The sequence below is a fragment of the Crocuta crocuta genome, unplaced genomic scaffold (assembly GCF_008692635.1).
Source record: "Crocuta crocuta isolate KB4526 unplaced genomic scaffold, BGI_CrCroc_1.0 scaffold551, whole genome shotgun sequence".
Taxonomy (NCBI): Eukaryota; Metazoa; Chordata; class Mammalia; order Carnivora; family Hyaenidae; genus Crocuta; species Crocuta crocuta.
In genome coordinates this window covers 2,863,246-2,888,954 of record NW_027530969.1, presented here as the reverse complement: position 1 = coordinate 2,888,954, position 25,709 = coordinate 2,863,246, and the positions used below count along the sequence as shown (strand labels likewise).

The window sequence follows — 25,709 nt, the reverse complement described above, 5'->3', positions numbered from 1 at the left end:
CTGAGAGAGACAGTATGCACAGGGGAGGATCAGAGAGAGAGGGAGACACAGAATCCTAAACAGGCTCCAGGCTCTGAGCTAGCTGTCAGCACAGAGCCCGATGCGGGGATCGAACCCATGAATAGCGAGATCATGACCTGAGCCAGTCGGATGCTTAACCAACTGACCCACCCAGGTGTCCCAACACATTCACTTTTTAAAGAAATGCTTCCCTGAATCATTTTATAACATAAATTACCATCCTTGCTGGCCCTCCTTTTATCATTAATTTTCCTTGCATGGCTCTTTACCAGGTATATGGCTCCTGCCTTTGTGTAATTTACAATGTAATCTGAGAGACAATAGATAGTATTGTAAGCTCTTCCAAGATAATAATGCCAAATATAAATATAATAAAAATATTATCAAGTAGAGGCATTTCTGCTATAATACAAGATATGTGTTCATGAAAAATTACATCTTGCAAATTCCCCATTATAAGTAATAGAGTTTATGGGAAAAAACGAGTGAGAGTCAGACTAATAAATCTATGCAGTTTTACTGTTACTGCCCCCACCACCTCTTTTTTTCTCTTACACACACACACACACACACACACACACACACACAGTAACTGTTGCCTCATGAGATAATTCACTCAGACCAGGAAGACTACTTAGGGTATCTTAAAAATGCTCAAAAACATATAGAATGAACACACTGGCTTGTTGGTGCTCAGTTACTAAGGATGGAAGTGGAGCTCTGAACTGTGGGCCACCCTTTCGGTGGACACAGGGGCATGGAATCTGCCACCAGCTGAGAGCTCTTTGGGGCAAGGGCCCTGGATGCCAGTGTTGTTGCAGATCTGTTCTGGGTGAAGCAAACTCTAAAAATGGATGCTAATTTAGCATGTAGGAAGTGTATTGGGAGGTGTTTTCAGGATTACTAGCTGGGGGCGGGGGTGTGCAAAGACAGAGAAGGCAGGATGGGGCAAAGAGAGAACTTGGCCTGCTATTATATCGTCTCATGTCCTCAGCTGACTCCACAGAGGCCTCTTCAAAGCTGCCCTAGATCTTTGGCAGAGGCTGGGTCTTTGTGGACCTGAATTGACAGTCACTGGGTCCAGCCTCCCTGTCCAGGAATGGGGGTGTAACCTTAGTCCAGGTGGCTATTCCCAGAGAGGACTGACAGCTGAAAGTTGTCAGTCCCTTGGGGAGCAGCCCTTTAGTCTGAAGGGCGGGTCTTGGGGGCTCAGCACACCATTCATTACCTGTGATCATTTTAATTTTCTGAAAATAGAACTAAAGGGATCCTGCCTGCACGGCAGCCAAACTGAGAGATTTTGGGGTTTTTCCCTTGCCTTCTGGGGTGTGATTCTGCCTACATGGTCCTGACTCCCCTAGTCTAGGAAAAATCAGATGGCTTCTACATTTTGCTATTACTAGTCCCCTGTTTACCAGCGATGGATGAGCTACTAGGTGTGAAAGAAACAGATGTTAAAGAACAAACTAGTTTAGGAGAGTCAGCAAGGACATCAGGGCCTCTTCACGTATTCACTGACTGCAGAAAGGGTCCATACTGTTCACACTTGACCTTGGCAGCTAATTACCAGATTTAATTGCCTCAAGAAATTCACCTGCAGTTTAAGGTGCTTCCCATGGTGGCACATGATAATTATACCTAACTTATTCATCCCCTCCCACCAGACTATCACAAACTTACATGGTTAGTTACTACAAAACAGCAGAGAGACAGAAAATGTTAGATTTCTCTGGCCATCAAAAAATTCAGCTAGCTGATTACTTTTAATGACTCTTTAAATATATTAACAAAGAAACAAATGACAGAGGATTAATGTATAGTATTGCAGGGTATTTTGGATTAATGAAAATGTGGAAAATGTCACTAGGATCATGAATTCCAAATAGCATTTTAACAAATGCTTAAGTCTTGACTTCAGTAACCTAAATTTGGTGGGATTTCTATTTCTACAAATAGAAGAGCTGACCTGGGGAAGCTACTTTACCTAAGTACAATCTGAACATTTCACGTCATATAGAATCTGTGCACCTTCAGCGATAAAATGGACAGCCTTATCTTTCTATTTACTGTGTTCTATTTCTGCCATGTTAGCCACATAAAATCCCTTAATCTAGTGATATACACATCCCAGAGTCATTTTAGGTAACTAATTCTGCCATCTGGAATTTGATGTGCCTGGCAACAAATTTCAGTATAACTAAGGAGGAAAGAACTAGTCACAGTGCATTGTTTACGTTCCTTTATAACAGTGCATTACTCTAACCTTACATAAGGTGTCTGTGTATATAGATGTAGATATACATACACAGGCAACATACATTCCAAATTAGGTACTTAAAAATTGACCTTTCAATACTAGTTTCTTCAGTGTTGTGAAAAGTATTTACAGTCAAGATTTTCTTTAATATCTTATTGAAGTTTGGAATTTAAGAGCCTATGTTCCACAGGGGGAAAAAACCCACTTATTTGATGAGAACTAATTACAATTAGTACAGCAAATTGTTTGCATATAAGTGAACATCACTAAATTGCTTGAAGCTACCTGAAAGAATTTAAGTAAGTTAAATATTTCCCTTGGCCTTAGAAATTCTTTGTATTTAAAGGTATTTTGTAATTTTGTCATTTAGAGAATTTCACTGAAACACTGTTGGATCAAGCTTAAGAGTATTGTCTTTTAAGACGTTGGTTCTAAGGAAAATTTTGTTAATTTACTAGGGCCAATCCTTCCATAGAGATAATGTGAGAAACTTAAACACAGCCCTAAATTAGTAGGATCTCACTAATAGCTCTAAGTGTAGTTTAGCATATTTCTTGATGCTTATCAGTCATTAAATTGTAATCTTATGTATTTCCATTGGAACTGCCTTATAACAACCAAAAACTTCTGTTTAAAACTGAGTCTTTAACCTACAACTTTACGGGAATTTTCCAAATAATTTTTTTTCCAAAAGATTAAGTTATAAGTTCTCTGTGTCTGTCAGGAATCAGAGTACTTGCAGTCTTTCTGATTGTCAAGGTTCTCTTCATTCTTATCTGGAGCCGACTGAGCCTCTAGGAAGTTCACCCAGAGGTTTATTTCTTCTAATGGCACTCAGTCTCTGCAGACAGCACAAGGCTACAATGGTTGGGTTTTTATTTGTTTATCTTTTCTGCATCGGAGAGAGTTGTTTCAAGCAGAGTAGTAGCAGTTATGACAGCCAGCCTCCAGTTGCTACTGTCCTCTGACACCTGGGCCCCATTCTGTAATTGTAATTCTAACTCTTAGAATCATGTGGAGGTTCTAAGTTTTACTTGACTGGTATTGAAGCATTTTGTAAGCCTGAGCTCCAAGTCACTCTTTCACAAGTGCCTAAACTTATTTTACATCTTGATTTCAATAACCTACATTTGGTGGGGTTTCTAGTTCTACAAACAAGAAGGGTGACCTGGGGGAGATACTTTACTTAAGTAAAATCTGAACATTTATATCAACACTCTTTCTGAAAGGAAGGTGGCTTTATATTATAGGAAATTGTTGAGTAGACTCTGGAAATCAGTAAAGTTAGTTTTTATTTCTGTATATCAATGAAACTTGTAAATAGAGTGTTAGCTTTAGATATTTTTCTGATTCTTATTCCAAAATTGTTCAAGTTCCAGATTGGAAATTGTGTGCCTGTTTACTTTGTGATCTTAAGAAAATCTTTTTTAAAAATTATGATATACTTTTTAAAGTTAAATGTTGACACTATTAATTTAGTTAACTCAATCATTTAATTTTAGATTATTATCCTTATGCTCAATACTCCCTTGTAAAGTGGTAAATATATTATTAGAGAGGCAAAAGCATGGCATTCATATTATTTTGCTTTTAATGGATCCTGGTTACCTGGAATTGAATTTGCATGATGTATGACACCTTATCATCATTAGTCACATTTTATTTCAGACTCCTTTTTCCTCATAAGGATCTAAAACTGATACCTTTCACTTTCTTAAAATTAATAGATAAAATCATAGGTCTGAGTTGAAGTTGCGAGTGAGCCATAAACAAGAGCCTGCTTTCCATTTATCTGTGCTTTGAAACCCCAGGATCAAGCTGAGGCCTGCTCGGCATCTTTACATGAGGCTGAAGTCCTGGTCCTGACTCCTGCAGTGTAATCATGTCTCATTATTTCATCATTCGTCTAAGAAATATTATTGTAATTATTTTCTTCCTATGCACTTCCCCTGCTCGAGACTTTTCCAGTTCCTTCTTCTACTTAACTTGGATGATTGTCCTTGTCACCCAGTAGCACCGTTGCATGACAAATGATTAAATGAGTCAAACACAGTCTCTACTCACCGTCTAGGTGGGAAGTCAAGATGCATACAGTCAACTGGAGCAGAGGCATTGGTTGCTGTGCCAGAGGACTGGGGACATACGTGATGTAGTGATAAGTTCAGCGCGCAGGGATTAAAGACGGTGACATGCGTGTGGTATCTTAGAGGAGTAGAGGCTGGCCAGCTTAAAAGCCCTCACAAGGAGGAAAGAAGAGCATCTCCACAAAGACACACATCTTTGAAAAAGCAAAGGGCCTTTTGGGGGGACAACTGATACCACTAGCCTGTGAAGGTAGATAGAGAGGGGTACATACCCCAGACACCCCTCCCCACTGTGGGACTTTGAAATAAATCCCTGAACTCTAACATTTCATCATAAATATTTCAGTAATTCAGCACATATGTCTAAAAGTTAAAGGACTTTTTATATAACTCCACAACTATTATTATACTTTACAAAAATTGATAATAATTGTGTGCTATCATCGATAATAAGTGTTTGGTTTCAATTTTCATAAATGTTACAAATTTTGTCTTTTGTTAAATCTCTTTGTTTAAATCAGGATCCAAATAAGGGTCACATCTAACAATTGGTTGATATAGGTTCCTTTCATTCTATGGATTCTCTCCAAATCTCGTTTTTTTTTTTTTCCAATTTTAGAATGAAATTTAGAATAGAAATTTCCACGTAGCCACTAAATCTTTACCCAGAGGTAATAAATAAATAATAAATATTTTATTTGTTTTCTTTATTTACCAGTTTTCAAATGGATGAGGTTCTCTAGCATTCTCTGAATGTGACCAATGAGTTTTCCTTTTTGCATCACTCATGGAATGAAATATATCTGTTATGTTTCAGTACATTGGGTTTATTATTTTTATTGATGATCAGATTTTCCGTCTTTGCCCAGTGGAAGCCTCTTGAAGTTGGTTCATGAATTCTTTTGACATGACCCAATAATGATATTTGATCATTCCTTCCTACTTGGTAAAAGATTTTCGAGGCACTTGTTCATTTGCTGCCCCAGACTTGGAGTCATCCATTTCTCTCTGGTTCCTTTTGGTGGTAAATGATATTTAGAGACCACAAACTGGGCAGTAGGGTTGCTCATTGACATTAGGTTGGTCTTTGTTCCTAGTTCTTGTTACATGGATAGAACTATAATTTTTTTTTAATGATCAACTATATTGAGTTTCTACTCATGTTACTGATTCAAATTCAGGACCACAAGGACTTAAATTTATTAAGTTAAATCTGTTATTAAGTTAGAATTATTATTATTAAGTTAAAATTAAGTAAGAATTCCTGGAATCTATGGAGTCTAGAAATAAAAGCATTCAACTATTCTTTTACTCATTTGCTTATTTCTCATTACATACAAGTTAGTCACAGAATAATACCAATAACTTGATTATCAAAAAAAAATAGATTGAGGGTTTTTTTTGTTTTGTTTTACCAGTTCTTTTTGTCCTTAGGGTGTATCCCATTAGGGTGTGTACAGTCAAGTTATAGTGTTTTAAAGTTATTTGGAATTCTGTTCTGTGCAGGCATTTAACAACTGGTGTAAAATCACATGTTTTTGTTTCATCTTATTTTTAGGAATTGCTCTCTTAAATTTTAATTTTGTTATATGTTTATTGATTCTTGATTATGTTCTCCATTTTTAACCTCTTGATTATATTAAAANCCCCACCATTTCCCCCCTTCTTCTCCCCCTTGTTCCTCAGTTAAGTTCCTCCTAATCCTCCTATACGTTTACACAGACTTTTAAATGAAACCTGGTCCTAAGATCTTTCTTCAGCCTGGTTTTCCCACTGGTCAGAATATATAGCTCTTACATAATCCTAAAAACAAAATATGATTAGATTATATGCCATTAAAGCTTGATCCAAACATACTTGTTTGATTTAGGGCATGTTATTTCTCTGTCACCTCCCATTCCAAGATGGAAGAGTGATATTTCTTTTTTTTTTTTTTTTAATGTTTGTTTATTTTTGAGAGAGAGACAGAGCATGAGTGGGGGAGAGGCAGAGAAAGCGGGAGATAAGGAATCCGAAGCAGCCTCCAGGCCCTGAGCGGTCAGCACAGAGCCCGAACAGAGCTTGAACTCATAAACCAAACCATGAGATCATGACCTGAGCCGAACTTGGACACTTAACAACAGAGTCACCCAGGCACCCTGCAAGAGTGATATTTCTAAGTAAGCCTGGGAATGGGTATTCCCATTTCAGTAATGGGATACTAGGGAAGAGCTAGGCTCTTCTCCCAGGGTCACCTGCCATGCTGGTTCTTCATAACTGCTTTCTGGTCTTTTCACTTCCCTAATAGGTGTCTGCTAGTTTTGCATAGAATGTCTAGTTCATTGGTAGAAAGCCCATCCCTTAGATAGAACAAGATAAATCAAAGATTAAGCTACAAGATTTAATCAGGAGAACTTATCCAGATCATGGTAGTGTCTGTGTGAACAGACCTTCTTAAAGCAGGTTCAGCAGAACACTAATTCCATGGGATGTTGATGGATTTTATACCAAAACGGGTTCCAATGTGAAATAGTTTGGGAAGTTCCGAAGCTGAACAACTACTGGATATCTCAGATGATAGTGTGCTTTATGAATCAAAGGGAAGATGTATAAGTTTGTTTCACAAGCTTACTTAACCATGAATCTATCCCAGTTTTTCATAATGGAGCATGGCATATTAGAGAAGTGCTGTGTTAGAAAATAAAGCTGCCTCTAGATTTAACTTTACAGGACATGGCATGAAACAGAGGAATGTGCCAACCCATACCACACCACAGGGATCAATTCAGCAAAATTCAGACTCTGGGAGAACTTTGTAGCATGATGACTTGGTTTCATCAATAAGAAGTTGCAAAAACAAACAAAGGAATGAGAACCGATAGCCCAAAAGACGAGATATATCATCTAATCACAGTATATGAACCTTATTTGGAAGCTGATTCAAATGAACTGTAATAAGAAATAACTTAAAAGACAATAAAAATATTGTGAACACAGACTAAATATTTAGTGATGTTAAAGAATTTTCTGTTAATCTTTTTATGTGCTCATATTATAGTTAGGGATTTTTCTTAGAGCTGTTATCTTTTAGAGTTACACGCTAAAACATTATAGATGAAGGCATATGATATCTTTGATTTGCTTTGAATTAATGGGAGTAGAGTTGGTAATGGTTATGTGCTGATAATTGTTAAAGCTGGGTAATAGGTATCATTGAGTTTGTTTTACTGTTTTCTCTTTTCTGTGTTTGAAAATTTCCATGGTAAAAGGTTTGAAAAGAAGATTGTTAAATTTGTATTCCTTTTTCGTGAGTTCATTAGAAATAACGAGGCCATAACTAATTTTAAATTTTTCTACTTGGTCTATATTCTTCTCCAGCATCTATCTTTGTTTCCCAGCCCCAAAAAGACCAGGATTTCTGAAGCATAGAATCCTTCTTGGATTCAGAGGTGTGATTTGTTGCAGAATGAAAGAGGTCACCAATGACATCCTTGTATATTTGGAGGAGTGTCTCATAGCCTTGCTTGTCCCTTTGCAATGTGGAAATGGAGTTGGCCCCAGAAAACACTGGTGGTCTAAATGAAGCACGTGTGCCCATAGAAAGCATTCTCTCTGCCGCCTGTGGTTTATAGGCCCCTGTCAGAGCACAGACAGCAGATGGGTCCTGTGCTACGTGCCCAAGAGCCAGTAGCACAAGGCAGTTAGGGGCAGGGCCCAAAGCAAGGAAAGTGGTGGTGCATTCCAACCAAAACGGAAGTTCTTATAAAAACTTTTATTCCTGTTACTGCAGTTTTAACAAAAAGAGATGTGTTTAGAAAAAGGAGGGGGGTTAGTTCTATTTGGGCCATACCATTTTAAGATATATTCAAAACTCATCTCTTTTCTTCATTCTGTATCCTTTCCTACCTCACTCCCTCCAATCTCAAGCTGCTCACACACCCAGCCCCCCTTAGACTAGTTTAGTTTATTGCCAGTCATGATGCTGTCTGCTCTGGAAAGTAGCAGGAAAAGCTGATAAGGTGCTGAGGACAGAAATCTCTGGCCTTATCTCTCCCTAGCACACAGTGCCGAGAGTGCATCCTTTTCCTGTCCTAGGACAAGAGACATAAACTGACCATCTCCTGGCAGCAAGGACTTCAAACAGGGCTTGGGGGCCTGCCTCTACTTTCTATAAGAGCCAGAAAGGAGAAAGTGGGTCATTGCTTTTTTGAAAGTTGTTTTAGTACCAGTAAAAAAGTATATTGTCTTATAGTCAACAAACTAATTTATAAGAAGACACGCATTAAACAAAATGAAAAGAAGTAGAAATGGTGGAGTGAAGGGAAGGACTACCAAAACAGCCCAAGAGTTGTAAGTCATTGGGCTGTTTTTTTTGGTTAGACTTTTGCCAGGGCGTAGGTTTGGACTGAGTGCATTAGATTTGGCTTTTCGTTTGTTGACAGATCAAGTACATGGTTTTGAGAGCCTTTGTGATAATAAGAAATTGACACACAGATGGCCCAGTGTTGGAAGAGAAGAGTATATTGGCTCATTTTTCCTTCTACCCCTCTGTCCTGCCAGGAAAACAGAAATAACATTCTCTCCCAGATTTTCATGCTGTGATGTTATGAAAATAGGATGAAGAGCAACCTTCCTTTGGGCTAGAGCATGGCCTTGGCTGGTGGGCAGGTGATGCCTTGCTTCTCCTGCTCTAGTCTGAAGGGACACCGGTGATGGGGTTCTGGGCATTATCATCCCCTCTGGACCTTCTTTGGAGCCAAACCACATAAAGGCAGAAGAGTCAGCCAACCTTGACCACATTCTGAATCATCTGGATCCCCAGAGAGGACCTGCTTTGCAACCTAAGACTTTACAGTTTTGAGGAGACCAGGCTTGATACTTTGTTACTGTTTTTGAAAGACATTGGTCACTGGACAATTCTGATAGACAGCTAATTGTTGAAATTTTAAAAACTAATGATAACGTTAAGAATTGTGTGCATTCTATAATAGCAAGGCCTGATTTCATTCTTTTTTTAAATCTATGTTTGTTTGTTTGTTTGTTTTTGAGAGTGAGTGAGAGAAAGAAAATTTCAAGTAGGCCTCATGCTATCAGCACAGAGCCCCACGCAGGTCTTGATCCCACAAACCATGAGATATCACCAGAGCCAAAATTGAGAGTCGTAAGCCATCCAGGAAACTTCCTCCCTTTTTTTTTTTAATTTTTTTTTTTTTTTATTTTCTAGGAGAGAGAGAGAANCCCACGAACCGCGAGATCATGACCTAAGCAAAAGTCGGATGCTTAACCGACTAAGCCACCCAGGCGCCCCAGCTTCCTCCCTTTTTAATGTTTATTTTTGAGAGAGAGAGAGAGAAGCCTCATTTTATTCTTGAAAGCTTCTTACTCTCTGACTCTGAGTGCTGTGAAATTATCAAGGCTACACATTACAATGTTAGAATTGTAATGCACCTTAAAAATATAGCTGCCATTTTTCCACCTCTATTCAGAGAACCCTAGGGGTTCCTCAGTGAGGCCTCAGGTGCCTTATAAGGGAAGAGGAGGTTTAGGACATGAGCTTTGGGTCCCACCTCCACCACAGTTCTGATGCATTACATATTGGCCCCTGTTTAAGATTGCATTTGAAGAGCATCACACAGTACAAAACTGTTTTTGAGAAAAGTCACTGAGTAGCCCTACTTCCTTATTTTGCACCTGGTTCACTTTGAGGCCCAGAAAGGCCAATAACTTGTCCAAGATCACACATTCTGTCAGATGTGAGTCAGAATTTTTTGACAGTCAGGTGATGCCACTTGTACTACATTGAACGCAGCACCTTTCTTTTGTTCCTTTGGTAGCTAATACTTTATACAACCACCACTCAAAGGATGGTCCACAAACCAGCCCATGACAAGGACAGAAATTAGAGTAAGCATTTAAGAACTTTTATAGCTTGATATTAAGTTCTATAAATTGGAATTTGGGTTTTTTATGTCTTTTTAGAATGTCACTGTCCTAGTAGTTATTAATATTTTTAAATTTTATTTTACTTAGTATGTTGCAAAAGTCTTGGTCCACAATGGATTAGAGATTTTAAAAAGAAAAATAAACGGCCCTCGCCCCTGATAGCTTGAGAAGCACTATGATATAGGGCATCGAATTTCCAGAGAGATGAAGTCAGTTAGGAGCAACAAACAGGAAGCAGGTCTTTAAAGAATCTTTTTGGATTCTAAGCAGGTAGGTAGGCAGCATTACTTCTTTTTTGCTTAAACTTTTAATATATTATCATTTTTCTTTATCAAATAAAAAATTATTATTGTTTGTAAAAAACTAAGAGATTGTATATTTAATGTGTATAATGTATATTACATTTTTAGTAGTAACAGTGTTTCTTTTTTATGAGCTCTTTAGAATTATAATCTCAATTTAATTGGTTATGGGTTTGTTGAACTGAGTTGTCTCGTAGTTGGTTTTCTTACCATTTAGTTTCTCTTTATCCTAAAAATAAATTCTCCCAATGTATTTTTTTAATTTTAATTTTCATTGTTATTGTGGTAAGATCATTTTCATGAGATATACCCAGGTCTTATAGTAGTAGTAGTAGTAGTAGTAGTAGTAGTAGTAATTATTAATATTATTATTATTATTGTTTTATACTCTATCTCCCCTAGAACAGGAGCTTCTAAGGTACCTCCTTAGGTCAGTCCCTAAGGGACCAACCAGACCCAGTCAGGTAAATAGTAGCTGCCTGGTGAATGTTCATGAGGGACTGGATGGCCAAATGTTTGGATCTGAGCCTTTTTAAAATATTATTTTTGTGTAATTAACTTTTATTTCATTACTCAGTGAGTTCAGAATTTTATTTAATGTACTCTTACTAGCTTAAATATCCTTTAAACATAGAATTATTTTGCCCTACCAAATTTACTCCTAAAAAATATTTTTAGATGTTTTTCATTGTTATTTTGATTTCTGGTGAATTAAAAAGAGTATATAAAGATTAATCTTGTATAATATACAAGATTTTAGGAAAGGGCTTTTTTTAATAGTAATTTTACTTCTCGAAATTAACTTATTTTTTTCTTTAAAATAATCTTGACTATTCCAGATAACTATTCCTGTTCTAATCCTAGTTTCAAAATACTAGGTCTCTGAATTCTGCAAAAAGTGCTATGCTTTCTATAATAAGGGGCCTAAATTTGAGTTTTCATGATTCCTAAGCAACTTTAAAGTCTTGTGTAAAGATGGAAGAGACATCCCCTGTTCACCTTTGCTTCTGTTCTTTGAGATTCAGATACTAGCCTTCAGCTGTGGATAAAACTATTTGTCCTGCCTCCAGAGAGCAGTGAAGAGAACCAGTTGACCTAGAATTATAAAGTGTAGTCAATTTGAATTATTTTTAGACTTCATTCAAAGAAGTTGGTGCTTATGTCACATTGATCATTTCTAGCTTTGGAGGAGCCTCGTTTATCTTACAAGGGCCAGAATGTTGTGAAGTGTTGTCACATGAGTCACTGCAACTTTCCAAGCCTTAGGACCTTTCAGGGAGGCAGGAAATCTGCTCCTTTTTTTCTTTCCCCTCTTTTTCCCCAGAGGCTGTATGACTCTTGTCAGTAGTTTTGATGTCAGTTACTTGAGAAGTTGCCATAGAGAACCATCCTTTTAAAACATGTTTATGTTGGCTTTTCTTAATGAATGGTAATTTGAGCAGCTGACAAGGCAACTGGAAGAAAAAAAAAAAAAGAAGAAATGAACATCTTTGTTACCATTGGCCTTCCTATGAGGAATTTGGCATTATTTGTATTGCTCTACAGTTGTCCAGTGCCGAGTGAGATATTTTGTCCCTTCCAGTTCCCCATTATCTTCTCTGAGACATCCAGTTTATTTGTTTGAGTTTGTAAATTCCAAGCAAAATTTTAATGCTTAATTATTAGAAAGTTATCTCTATAGACTTATAGGGTATTGAAAGTTCTTTTTGATATCTGATCACTTCATCACCAAACTTTCTCCTTGTCTACCATCCTATGTTGCTTGAAGTCAGATAGCAGTTAGCAGCCTCTCTATCATTCACTAGCATTAATTCAAGAAGACAGAGATTCAAAAGTCCCATCAAACCCAAAGCTCCCCAGTTCCATATATATGTATATGTATGAGTCTATGTGTGTGTGTGTGTGTGTGTGTGTGTACCTCAGAAGCATTCAACATTTCCAAAAAGCAGATCATATTTTATGATAAATGTATTTATTCAGCAAATATTTACTTAGCATCTGTGTTTCTTTATATACTAGGGAAAAAATACACTTACAGAAATTTTTTACTGATGAAATTCAAATTTTTATTTATAGACACTGATATCTGACATAATATTGACATAATTTTCACATGTCATGACATAGTCTTTTGATTTTTTTCCCCCCTAATTTAAAATGTAAAAACCAGGACACCTGGGTGGCTCAGTCAGTTAAGCATCCAACTCTGGATTTCAGTTCAGGTCATGATCTCATGGTTCATGGCTTTGAGCTCCACATCAGGTTCTATGCTGACAGTATGTAGTCTGCTTGGGACTTTCTCTCTCCCTCTCTCTCTCTGTCTCCCTGTCTCTCTCTCCCCTGCCCCTCCCCCACTTNAGAGAGAGAGAGAGAGAGAGAGAGAGAGAGAAAACAAGGGTGGGTTAAATGGGCAGAGGGAGAGAGAAAGGGAATCTCAAGCAAGCTCAACACTCAGCACAGAGCCCAAGATGAAGCTCAGTCCCAGGACCATGGGATCAGATTAACTTGAGCCAAAATCAAGAGTCAGACACTCAAGCGACTGAGCCACCCAGGTGTCCCTAGAATGTAAAAACCTATTTTTAGCTAGTGAAGTGTACAGAGATCGACAGCAGTCTGGATTTGTCAACCTGTTCCAGAGAGAACTCTACTGGAACCCCATCAGAGTGGGCTTCTAAAACATGTCCCAGGTTCTTGTTTATACACGCACACCTGCCCCCCACATACACAGTGTCTATAGGTGTTTTCCAGTTGAGTTGCTGCCTAATTCCAGTTCTGATATTACATTTTTATTTTATTTAGTTAGTTTTTTTAATGTTTGTTTATTTTTGAGAGGAGAGAGAGCACAAGCAGGGGAGGAGCAGAGAGAGAAGGAAACACAGAATCTGAAACAGGCTCCAGGCTCTGAGTTGTCAGCAGAGCCCAACATGGTGCTTGAACCCACAGACTGTGAGATCATGACCTGAGCCATAGCTGGATGCTCAACTGACTGAACCACCGAGGCGCTCCTTATTTAGTTTTGAGAGAGAGACAGAGAGAGCATGTGTGTGAGCAAGTGAGAGAGGGGGAAGGGCAGAGGCAGAGAAAGAGAATCTCAAGCTGACTCCACGCTCAGCATGGAGCCTTTTGCAGGGCCCAATCCCATGACCCTGAGATCATTACCAGAGCTGAAATCAAGAGTCAGATGCTCAACTGACTGAGCCACCCAGGCACCCCATTACATTTTTTATTTTTAACCCAACTTTTAATCAAAACTTCTCCTCAATCAGGTGGAGTTTTGCATTTGTTTTTAACCCTTGTGCTTGTGATGCTTTCTAATCCTAAAAGCAATTATGTTTCCCAGGAGGATTCCCTAAGGCTGGTTACAGCTGAGACTTGGTATGTTTAGCCTAAATCCAGATGGGAGTGATGGAGATCTTGGAGGGAGAAAAAAAAAAAAAACCACAAAATTTCACACATGAATAAGCCTTTTGTGAGTGTAAACACAGCACTTTGTCAATAAAACACTGAATGTTTCCAATTATATGGAAACCAAAAAGGTATATTAGAAAGCAAAAGAAATGCCAGTATGGTGGGACACGTCCTGCTTTCTGTCTAATGGTATGGATCACTGCTTAGCTTACCCTTTAGAAGCAAACCCATTTAGATGACTCCTTAGAATCAGAGGCTTTCCCAGGTTGTATTTTCAGCTCAAGATACAACCTGGGCTGTACCTTAACAGCTTGCGATTGGGGGCTTATAAAGTGGAACTTTTATCCAGCTCTTTGTCTTCTCAGAATAAGCCCCTACCTTTGCCTCTGATATGCCCTAGAACTTTCTTGCTGTCCCACCTTTTATTTTACAAGAACAGTTCAGCCCCTGCATGCTGTTTTGTTGCTGTGTCCAGCCAGTCCCACAGAGGTGCATGTGACCGTTCTCATACAACACAGCACCTATTTTTTTTCCAACTTAAATTACGTCCTGGGAGGTGACTATGAAAACATGTGTAGTAATAGACCAGAGAAGTGTGTGGATCAGTTGACTGAGCTCCTCCACATCACTAAGAGCCACAGGAAGTAACTGGCTGATTACTCTGAAAGGCACTGAGCTATACTTTGCAGTAGTTAGAGAAACAGTGTGCACCAGGAGGCATGGTGGCATCTGATGAGAAGGGAATGGTTTCGTGTAGATGGAAAGAATATATGCTGCAAAATGCTGACTGTCTCCTTCCTAACGTTCCAAGTGCCTTCTGGTCATTAGGCCTGCCTGGCATGTGACATACCGGTATCAACAAATACAAAGCTTATCGCTCAGTGGGTGGCAGTGGGGGTGTCTCCCAAGCTTTGTGGGCTTGGTGTCTTATGTGCTTTCCCTGAGCACTCACCATGTAGTTGTTCTTCATTAGAGAGTATGTGTGCCAAATATAAATGAAATAGAAATGGCCTCTGCCCTCAAGGAACTTAACATTTCCTTGGGAAGATGCTTATGAAGCAAATTACACAAAATCAGAAAACAGAAGTCACTAATTAATTGCTAGTCACAGACAGTAAACAAGGGAGGATGTCCTACAAGGCATCAGATTTGTTGAAAAGAGCAGTTTTGCACTTGATCTTCAAGAAGGTGATGCACCTGGGGCGCCCAGGTGGCTCAGTTGGCTAAGTGTCTGACTCCTGGTGTCAGCTCAGGTCATGATCTCACAGTTTGAGTTCGAGCCACATATCAGGCTCTGTGCTAACAGTGCGGAGCCTGCTTAGGATTCTCCCTCTCCCTCTCTTTCTACCCCTCCTCTGCTCACTCTCTCTGTCTCTCAAAATAAATAAATAAACTTAAAAAAAAAAAAAGGTGATGCACCTGACTATGTGTTAAAGATCTGCAAAAACATCATCAGCCCACATACTGAGTGATGGCATCAGCCCACTCTGCCCCTCCACTGGCAGAGGGTTTAATGGTACACATTCCGGCAGGACCTTCATCTTGACAAGTGATGAAACCACTTCATGAATGTATCTCTGTCCAAAATGATTGGGTACAATTTCCACAACCCAGAAGTACACCAAGACTTAATTTGTGCTTGTCAGAACTGTCCTGGTGAAAACTGGGAAAAGATACAAAACATTCTTTCAAACCACTCACTTGCCAAGCTTTCTTAACTTTTCACAGACAAGTCCACCACAGGCTGAGGACAGACAGACAAGACTGAAAGTGAGCATTTGTTCATCACAGGCAACAGCTCTCAGAGCTGATAACTCCAGTGGCTAAATCCATTGCTCTTGAGCTCTGGAGGTCTACTTTTTCTTTCAATGAGGAAAGTTCATTGAAGGATTACTGTTGCAGCGTTGCTCTGTGTTTTAACATGGAAATCAAAAGGTTTCAGTCATCTTATCATTTAAGATCAGCAGTGACAAATGAGAAAGGCTGGTGAGCTGAAAGGCTTTTGCCTTTGAAACCCCACCCCTGGACTAGTTTGCTATCATTAGTTAAGATTTGATATTTATGATGCATTTGCCCCCAAACACCTCACTGAATCTTCAACCCAGACTGCTTTGTTTTCCTGCCCTGAAAGATTCTAACAACCTTCTTTTGAGAGCAATAAAAGAGAATCCTCTTTATTTGGGCATTCTGCTGTTAATCCAGTTGGTACGCTTGTTTGAAAGGCACAGAAGATTGTGAACCCAGAAGTGCTTGAGCATATAGCTCATTGAGCTGCAAAGCCTCTAGAGAGAAATACTTAAGAGAAACAAAGAACAAACTCATAATTCTGTAGACGTTTGAGAAAAGTTGACTCGCATAGCTTGGGGCATCTTCCGGGCACCTGAGATGGTTGTATTATATTATAATTGATGTCTTCAGGATCTCTCTCTGCAAGGTCTTGTTTCCTTTGCATCCTTTCTGCCCCACTGTCCCTAATCCCAGTGGTAATTTGGAACTGCCAGAGGTAGGTTTAAGTGCTAAGATTCTCCAGCTCTCAGTGTGGCACACAGTATACAGTCTTGGACCACTTGATCTCAATGTTGCTGACAGAAAACTGAGACAAAGTAAGTCAGCAGTCGGAGGGGCTGCCTGCCTCACCAAGCGATCACCGTCTGCATAGGAAGTGTCCACGTGGAGGCTATAAGACATCTGTCCAGGAGGGAGTCTTGCCTTAACTGGAAGGTTGGACTTGGCACTTACTTCCTGCCTCAAAACACTCACATTTTGCTAAGTGAATTTACATGCTAATATGACTAATTATAAAACTCTCAAGCCTGGCTTTGGGCTATTTTTTCTTTATATAAATTGCAAACTAGACAAGAGTCTTTTTTTCTGTTTAGAAAGTAGTGTCTATTTCTGGTGACACTTTTTCCTACATTGAAGCGTTTGCATCAGTTAACTTCCACCCTCATCAAAGGCGAGCACAGATCTTGGCCCATGGATTATATGACCTACTGACATATATTTCAGTATTGGGATGATTTCTGAAGAGAGAGACAGTGACAAGTGAGTCTGTGACAGGCTGTAAGTTAGGATGCCATAGCGGGAAGAGAAAGGGCTTTGTGTCTGGTAGCCGTGGGGCTGAATCGCCCTGCTGCCAGTTCCTGCCACAAGATCTGCACAGTTAAGCACTTTGAGTGGCCATTTCTACCTCTGTAGAATAGAATGCCTCTCCTCAGGTTGCTGTGAGGGTCACATGAGATGACTTATGATAATAAGTGACTGACATGTTGAAGGCGTCCAAGAAATGATAGCTGCTTCCTTCAGTACCCCCGGGTATGGCCACTTTGGGGAAAGTTTCCTTATGTGATTGTGTGGAGGGTTCCCACAGGGTTCTTCTGGCTTGAATCCGTTGACATTCTGTGAAGTGAGGAACAGGTCCTCTCAAGTTGAACACTCAGGTTTTCTGGGAACAGACAGTATTAACTCATGAAACAGTTTTTAGAGCAACACAAGAGTAGTTTCTAAAATACATTGAAAATATTTCAAGAATCTAAATGCACTTTGGATCTTTCTGATTGACGGAAAGGAAGGTAGTACAGTGGGTAAGTTACAAATTTAGGAAGAAGTATTTTTTTTTTAAACTGTTTTGTTAATTCCCTTACCATTTCCCCTCCTCATTCACGGGCCCCTTTCTTTGAAAAGCTTCTTCATCTTAGGTCCTGGGCATGCACAGTTACACTGGACATGTCCCTGCCCTGGCTGAGTGTGGAGTCCTGTGACCTGACCAGTCATGGTCAGGCACAGAGGCTAGGGGTTCCCATGCTCCCAGCTGCCCAACTCCCTCACATATGACTCTCCCACCTGCATCCGTCACTGGACCCAAGTGAAAGCCTGCATTTTTTCTTGCACATGCCATTACGAGATAGCTATTCAAGCGCTGGGCACACTCAAGCCAGGACTTAAAACATTCTAGATTGTGGTGGCATAAAAGCCAAGGGAGAGGTTGCCAGGCTATTCATCCCAGAATCCCGCTGCATTTTTTATTCCAGTCAGGTAAAATCATTAGCATTTCCCCTATGCTGTGCCTTTGGAGAACACAAGGTTAGGGTATGTGAAAGATCAATGGAGATTTTCAAGCCAAGGTCTAGAAAAAGAGAACCTTCAAAATCGTTAAGTACGAAATGAGAGTTTGTTATCATTTTTAAAGTTTTAGACTTTTACTACCTTTCTTAGAATTTGGGATGATTTCCAGGATGTAGGGGTAAAATAGATGCATCCTCCAGTTAATAGTCGCTCCAATTTTTTGTTTTTGTTGATTTTAGCCTCTATATAGTGTCTGTTCTTTTAAACAAATTTTTCACAGCTGTTCAACACAACACAGCGTTTGGCTCTTTCAGCTCTTCTGAATGGTCTTACTGGATCTGCTGCATGCATTCTTACAAGTGGTGTAAAAATGTTATTTCCACAGGTAGACTGTAGGATTAGACTCACTGCTGCATCTTGGCTTAGCAGTGGGTTAGTAGTTTTCAATGAACAGAATTGATCTGCCTGCTTATATACTATATACTTCTCTCTTATATCATAGAGAAATGGCCAGCACAAGCATCTTTTCAGAGATCAGTGAATTTTAGGCCTTCAAAGGACCTTAGAAGTTACCTCATTTTGGGGTCCCTAGGTGGCTCAGTTGGTTAAGCGTCTGACTTCACCTGAGGTCATGATCTTGTGGTCTGTGAGTTCGAGCCGCACGTCGGGCTCTGTGCTGACAGCTCAGAGCCTGGAGCCTGCTTCGGATTCTGTCTCCCTCTCTCTCTGCCCCTCCCCCACTCACACTGTGTCTCTGTCTCTGAAAAGTGAATAAACCTTAAAAAAAAAAAAAGAGTTACTTCATTTAACTTCCTTCTTTGAGTTGATAGTAGGTAATTGAGGGCTAGAGAGGTTATGGGATTTACCTGAGGACCTCAATTAATTAACACTGGCTTAATTAAGAATTAGAATATTTTTAAAAAGTTTCTGAATCTCTAACTTAAATCAAATGTTTACTAAGATGACTAGCTAACCATATCTCCCTTGGTAGTATTTTGTATGGAACCAGAAGTTTTCAAGCTATTTGTAAATTTATTTTACTTGTTTTTAGAACACCATTAGCAAACTAGTGTATTCCCAGAGCTTATGAAGTAGTTAAAATGACATTTGTTATTACAGATTTTTTTTTGAGGTTGTATTTTGTGTTTAATAGAAATGTTGGAAAGATGCAAATTGTGTTTCAAACAAGAAAATAACTCTTGCTTTTTTCAGTACTTACTTACTTTGAAGTAGAGACCAAATATGAAAAGTGCTGGTTTTCTTGAAAAGCTGTACATTTTTAATATTCATGGACCAGAATGTAGAAACTGGGATTATAATCACTGTAGTAAAACTAGGTTTATAATTTGTAAATTCATAAAATATGGACTTACAAAGTATGAATCCTGGGCACTGCTCCTACAGGAATTCAGATCAGCAACTGATTCCTGCGGTTTCTATGGTTTTTAAAACAGATACAGTCCTGTAGTGTGGGAGGGTGGCTGCCCTTGGCATTAAGTGGCTCTGCCCATCAAGTTTGTTTTGCCTACACTTCCTTTGAGATAAATAGGATTTGTGTGCTGGCACCTCTTACTTGTCTCCATGCCCTGCTAAGCTTGGTGTGCAGTGGCCCGTGGTTATTAAAATCCTTATCACCATAAGGAGTTAATTATGAGCATAGTTATTTTCTGGGATTAGAAAGGCCTGCTGAATTCAACAAGTGACTCAAAAATAGTCTTACATTTCCTACTAGTTAAAAGTGTGATTAATACCAGCAGTTAGTTCCTGTGATTAAACTGCTAAACGCAGGAATTCAGGAGGTAATAAATAGGTGAGCAAGGTAAGGAGCCATAAGATATAATTTAAATTTGAGTTCCTCAGACACAGAAGAGTTGGCCTGCATAAGATAAACTCCTTTTAATGCCATGAAACTAAATGAGATCTGTTTTACATAAAGGGGCCACTTTCACAGACTGTCTGCTGTCTGGGTGTGGCTGTGTGCCCTTAAATGGAAGGCAAGACCATTCTTGTCCATTAAACTGGGATCAGTTAACACCAGGAGACCTTGAGAAGACTTTTCATTCTGCTCTGCAGAACTTCAGCTTTTTCAACATTTAAGAAATAAAAAGACAAATGAAATGGCCTTGTTTTTTCCTCCTGGGGCAGCTATTTTTAATTTTTTTGCACAATTACCTGATGGGATTGTAGCCAAAACTGAATGCTGATAGGTAACATTTGAACTTCTTCCCAAGGCTTAGTTGGTTTATTCTATATGTTCTGCATTTTGCAGTTCAAATTTTTAAAAATTGACTACATGATTGTGTGTCTTGGGCCCTGAATAAAATAAGCTGTGTGTTGACTGGATATGCTGTGATACAAGGTGAGGTACCCTTTAATGAGAGCTCTCTGGGGCAGTGGACACTCAAAGCTCAATTGTTCATCGATGGAATATTAATTCTGTTGGAATTTCAAAAAGTATGCTACATTAATTCCACTGAGCTGGGTTTTGGGTTCTGTATCAAGAAAATGCATGGTCCGTTTATATGTGTTGGGTTTATAATAAAGTTCGCTGCACAGGCAGAACTTTGCCAGTTCAGAATAATTTGTAAAATCCCTAATTTGGAAACTGATTTATTCAGAAAACCATTTACCCACCCTTCCAACATGAAAGGGTCAGACGACTAGTCTCTTCCTGTACAAATAAGTGATTATGAGGGAAGAAGCCAGGTAATTATGGAGCTGCCCTACGTGTGCCACTCACGACAGAAGCCCTTTTTTTGAAGCCAGGTAATTATGAAAACCTAAGTTTAGCATTATTTAATGGCTTGATTACTTTAAAAGTTTCTGTGGGCATAGTTCTTCTAGATATTGACATAACTTAAAGCATAGTCCTTATATTCCTTATCTTGTAGTTACTTTCTTCTCACATATTTTCATTGCCTTACTGCCAGCCAGCCACAACCCATATGGTGATACTAGCATTTCATTTTTTATTCTGGCCTATTAAGTTAGGAATTTTCTCGCTTCTAAAGCCTTACAGCTGAATGTATTTATTTAAAATTAAAATATAAACCCCACTTAATCCCAGCTGTTATGAGTGAGTAAATTCTTCACATTTGCAAACAAAACTAACACAGCCATGAGTATCTAATCTATGTCAGAGTAGGCATGGGGCCATCTCCCTTCTTTCCACTCCCAGCCAAGGAGAGAAGGGCTCCTCACGCTAACCTGTTCTCTCTGAGAGGAGGAAGGAACACCTTCAACTTCAGTCATGGTGCATTCTCTTCTGGAGGGCCACCTTCTGCCTTCAGAGGAGACAGGTGTTCCTTGACACACCAGCTTCTAGTTGGTGTTGGGCTCCTGTTATAGAAGGGTTAACATACACATGTGTCATCTGTGTTTCTAGGTCAATGCACAGACTTGTCTAATCGAAAACAGAGCTGAAATAGGTGTCCAACAAAATCACAGAGTTGGAGAACTTCAGTGTCCCTGTTTTTTAAGGGAGATTCTGGGTACTTAGTCATCGTTTATAACATTGTTGCTAAGGAGCTGTTTACTCAGAATTCCAGGGAAGTGACTTATGTAGCTAACATATGGAGTTAGCTTCTGTCTCTTTGAATACATATAGTGTTCAAGCCAGTGTCTGGCTGCCTTGTTCTGTGCTCTGCAGTTCAGCTCTGCCAAAGGGGAGAGAAGGAGATAAGGGGGAAGTCAGGCACACAGCCTGGTCTCCTGGTGTGTGAGAATAGCTCCATGTGCAGGCCTCCGGGATGCTGTGAGGAGTCAGCAGCTGACGCCTAACTGGTTGTAACTATTTTCCCCACCGTAGGATGATTCCAGCCCTGCCACTCCAGATGGGAATGCATCCTCCACTACGACGACCAGTGCCTTCACCATCCAGGAGTACTTTGCCAAGCGGATGGCGGAGCTAAAGAACAAGCCACAGGTCACAGCTGCAGGACCTGACCTCATTGAGACCCAAATGGAAAGGAAAAGGGGAAAGAAAAGAAAGAAGGAGGCAAAAGATAAAAACGTGGAGAATTACACCGAACCCAAGACCAAGAAGAAGAGAGACCAAGTTGATTGGCAGCTCAGAGACCCTTGTTGGGACGAGAATTCTGGTGTTTCTCCTGAGGATGGAGAGGATTGTCCTGTGGGCCAGGACATTGCCCCAAAGCCCAAAAACAGGAAACAGAAGAAAAAGCTACTAAAGCAAGTTGAGAGAGCAGTGGATGCTACATTAGATGAAATGCCAGTGAAAAAGAAGAAGAAGAAGAAGAAAGGTCCCAAATAAATTCTCTGGAGCCAGGGCCTTCCAGCCACTCAGATGTCAGGGTGCTGTAAGCAAACACCTTTGGCCTGAAGTCAAAGCAGAGTTCACCCAAGGGAGCTTTGACATGCCCAGGGGTTGCTGAGTCTCGCCCTCTCACCAGGTTTCCCCAGCGTATTCCCAGAGAACTTTCTAATGTTCCAAATCATGGCTCTCATAAACAAATAAATTTCTTTTTAGACCATGAGCACTTCAGCACGAGTGTTTCTTCATATTTATTTGAACACATGGTTATGTGTGCGCACATGTGTGTGTAGGTATGTCACAGTCTGTATTTGCTCTTGATTTCCTTCAGTAACAATGAATTTTGCTTCCTCCTTAAGGATTTAGTCTAATTAAAGGATTAAGAGGCAATAGTTTAGATTCAGATAGTTCTTTTTGTTCTGTAGCCAACCATACATTTTTGCCAAGCAGGTATTATATGATTACATTCCCAAATCAGAGTTTTGTTTGGTTTAGTTTGGTTTTGATGGGGAAATTGTTTTAATACCCTCTCTTCCACTGAGCGATGATGGCCCTGTGTTCTGAGGTCTTATCCCCAGAACGACAGAGTTTAAGAAGTGAACAGACTCTGAGGACAGTGTGACCTTCCAGGTCTCTCAGGACACCCCTCAGCTGTTCCTCACTGGGTATGGGCCATCAGATCTATTTCCATGTGGTTGTGCTTGAGGATAGTCCCCTGTCGTGGGCTGTGCCTTATTTGTAATGATCATGAGTTTCAAAAATACTGAGAATCTAAGGTCATGAAATTAATTTCCTCTGGAAGTCAGGCAGTCTCTAGCTTGGGACTGCCTTATGAAGTTCTTAAAAGTATAAATATTACATACATAGTAAAAGGTATCTTTCCATCCTGCTCAAACCAAAAGGTGTCACCTCGTTGTGTTTTTCCTGACGTCTCCCACACCCTGGCAAGTCTCCCTGTGTGCTGGTTAATCTTTCCCTGCGCAGCTTTGCTTCAGACTCCCTCGTGCCCTCTTTGGGAAACAAAGTGAAAAAGAAAACACTTGATTAAGTTTTGGGGATACAGGCCTACTGTTTTCCCAGCCTCTTTGCCCTCTTCTACTTACTGTCTTCTCATCTCTTCCTTCTTTTCTTCTTCATCCTTTTTCCCTTTTACTCCCTCTTCCCTGCTCTCCCCTTATTTTTGCCCCCCCCCACTTTCTTGTACCCCCTTTCTAGCCACCTGCTCCCTGTGTCACTCTTACAGTTTGCTACTGTTTGGCCCACTCTGCCAGACCTGTGAGCGTAGCTGGGAGGGGCGGTGCGGTGGAGTAGGCTGTATACTGTCCTCCACCTGATTTCTAGATTGCTCTGGGGTAGCAGGAACCAGAACTCCCACACAGGTTGATGACCTTTTGCACTTGATTCTAACTCTTGGGTCACACCTTACATATGAACCATGGCCCTGAAATGCTTAAAATTGAGAAAATACATAACATTTGGTTTTAAGTCTTATGAATTCTGAACAGTTTTTTGAATTATTTAAACACACACACACACACACACACACACAGAGAAAAGTCTCAGGAATTCAGAGCTTGGGGTCTAGTTTCTATGATTTATCTTGGCCCCTAGAATTTAGAATCTCAGGCTATGGTCCAGTTTAATAAAGTACCCAAGACTATTTTTAAAACAGTTTTTCCATTTCAAAGTTTATTTAATTTTTAAGAGAGTGTGAGAAAGGGAAGGGCAGAGAGAGAGAGAGAATCCCAAGCTGGCTCCATGCTGTCAGCATGAATCCTAACTTGGGACTTGATCTCATGAACCGTGAGATCATGACCTGAGCCAAAATCAGGAGTTGGACGCTTAACTGACTGAGCCACCCAGGTACCCCAGACACCCAAGATTTTTAAAGTCACTTTTCTTTACAGAGGCACATGCTCAAGTTATCTCTTCTTGTTCTATCTTGTTTATGAAACTAGAGTTCCAGAAAGGAGTGGGAATGTATGAAACCTAAAAGAAACTGTCTTTTAAATATATATTCATGTATATAGTTTTTTTTTCTTTTTATTAACTTTTACTTCTTTTACTAATAAAAATGAATGCACTGAATTGTGCATACATTGCACTGAATTGTGTGCAGGAGGAGGAAGAAAATGGCTATTTAAGAAGCAGGGTACAGTGCACCTAGGTCAAATGGCGTGAAGGGGCCAGCTGGGAAGACCAGAGCCCAGAGGTGCTGAAGAGGCATTCTTTGGAATTCCAAGAAATGTTATGTATTTTCTAAATTTTAAGCATTTCAGGGCCATGGTTCATATGTAAGGTGTGACCCAAGAGTTAGAATAGCCACACCGCAAAATGAAGCACAACTTCCATAAAGCGAGACTGTAGACTGATGATATTTTATTATCACTTTTTGAGAGAGAGAGAAAGCATGAGCAGGGGGAGGGTCAGAAGGAGAGGGAGAGAGAATCTCAAGCAGGCTCCATATCCAGCACAGAGCCCACCATGGGGCTCCATCTCACAACCATGAGATGTTGACCTGAGCTGAAATCAAGAGTCAGACACTTAACTGACTGAGCTACCCAGGTGTCCCTGTGATGATTATAATTTTATTGGGCTGCAGAAATAAGTCCTAAATGGTTTTAATCATCAAATGAGTAGCCTGAGTTATAAGGCACATCTTTGGCAAATAGCAGACAGTATGACCATTTGCTTTGAAGGACATGAATATTTATTTTCTCGAGACATCCTCAGCTTTCATTTTGACATCCTCAGCTTTCATTTTTCCCAAGTGTCTCAGAACACTTAGTTTTTTGTATCTAAGTGGAAGTCAGAACAATGAAATAAATCCTTGAGAATTCATTTCATAGGCATATTTTTTAAATTGTTAACATACGAATCCTATTTTTTTTTTTTGCCTTAAATTATCTTGGTAAAAGTATATTAACTTTGTATCCTTAAGTACTTTTCTTCAGTTTTAAGAGGGAAGATAGGTTCTCAGGAGATTATCCCACAAGGAGGCTCCAAAATGTTGTCTTGTGGTACCCTTCTATTCTTTTTTTAATGTGTTAATTTAATAGATAATAATTATTACTATGTGAAATCCTGTGTGACAATTCATGTAGTCCTCACACAACCCAGTAAGATAGCCATTACTGTAATCCCCTTTAACAGATAAATTCTGTTTTGTAAGAGGACCTCTTTCAATTTGTTTAACTGGATTAATGCTGCTTCCAGAAAACCAGATGCTTCAGTCCCCTCTCTACGCTGGTCACAAACCCTTACTCCTTTTGGTCTTGCCTTTGCTACACTCAGTTTCACCTGTTGTTAGCAAAATTTTCTATTGCTGGTGTTCTTATCACATGTCACTGTTACTTTTATTTATTTATTCTTGATTT

At 39.6% G+C, this 25,709-nt stretch overlaps 1 protein-coding gene across 1 annotated transcript in view; it reads left to right on the top strand.

The window, feature by feature from the left end:
* PINX1 (PIN2 (TERF1) interacting telomerase inhibitor 1) overlaps positions 1–22,555 on the top strand; it is a 90,362-nt gene extending 67,807 nt beyond the window's left edge. The window contains exon 7 of the mRNA XM_077769734.1: positions 21,868–22,555. Coding sequence (XP_077625860.1) covers positions 21,868–22,332 — 465 coding nt within the window. The 3' untranslated portion in view covers positions 22,333–22,555. The remainder of the gene's footprint in view (positions 1–21,867) is intronic.
* Positions 22,556–25,709: the final 3,154 nt, after the last annotated feature.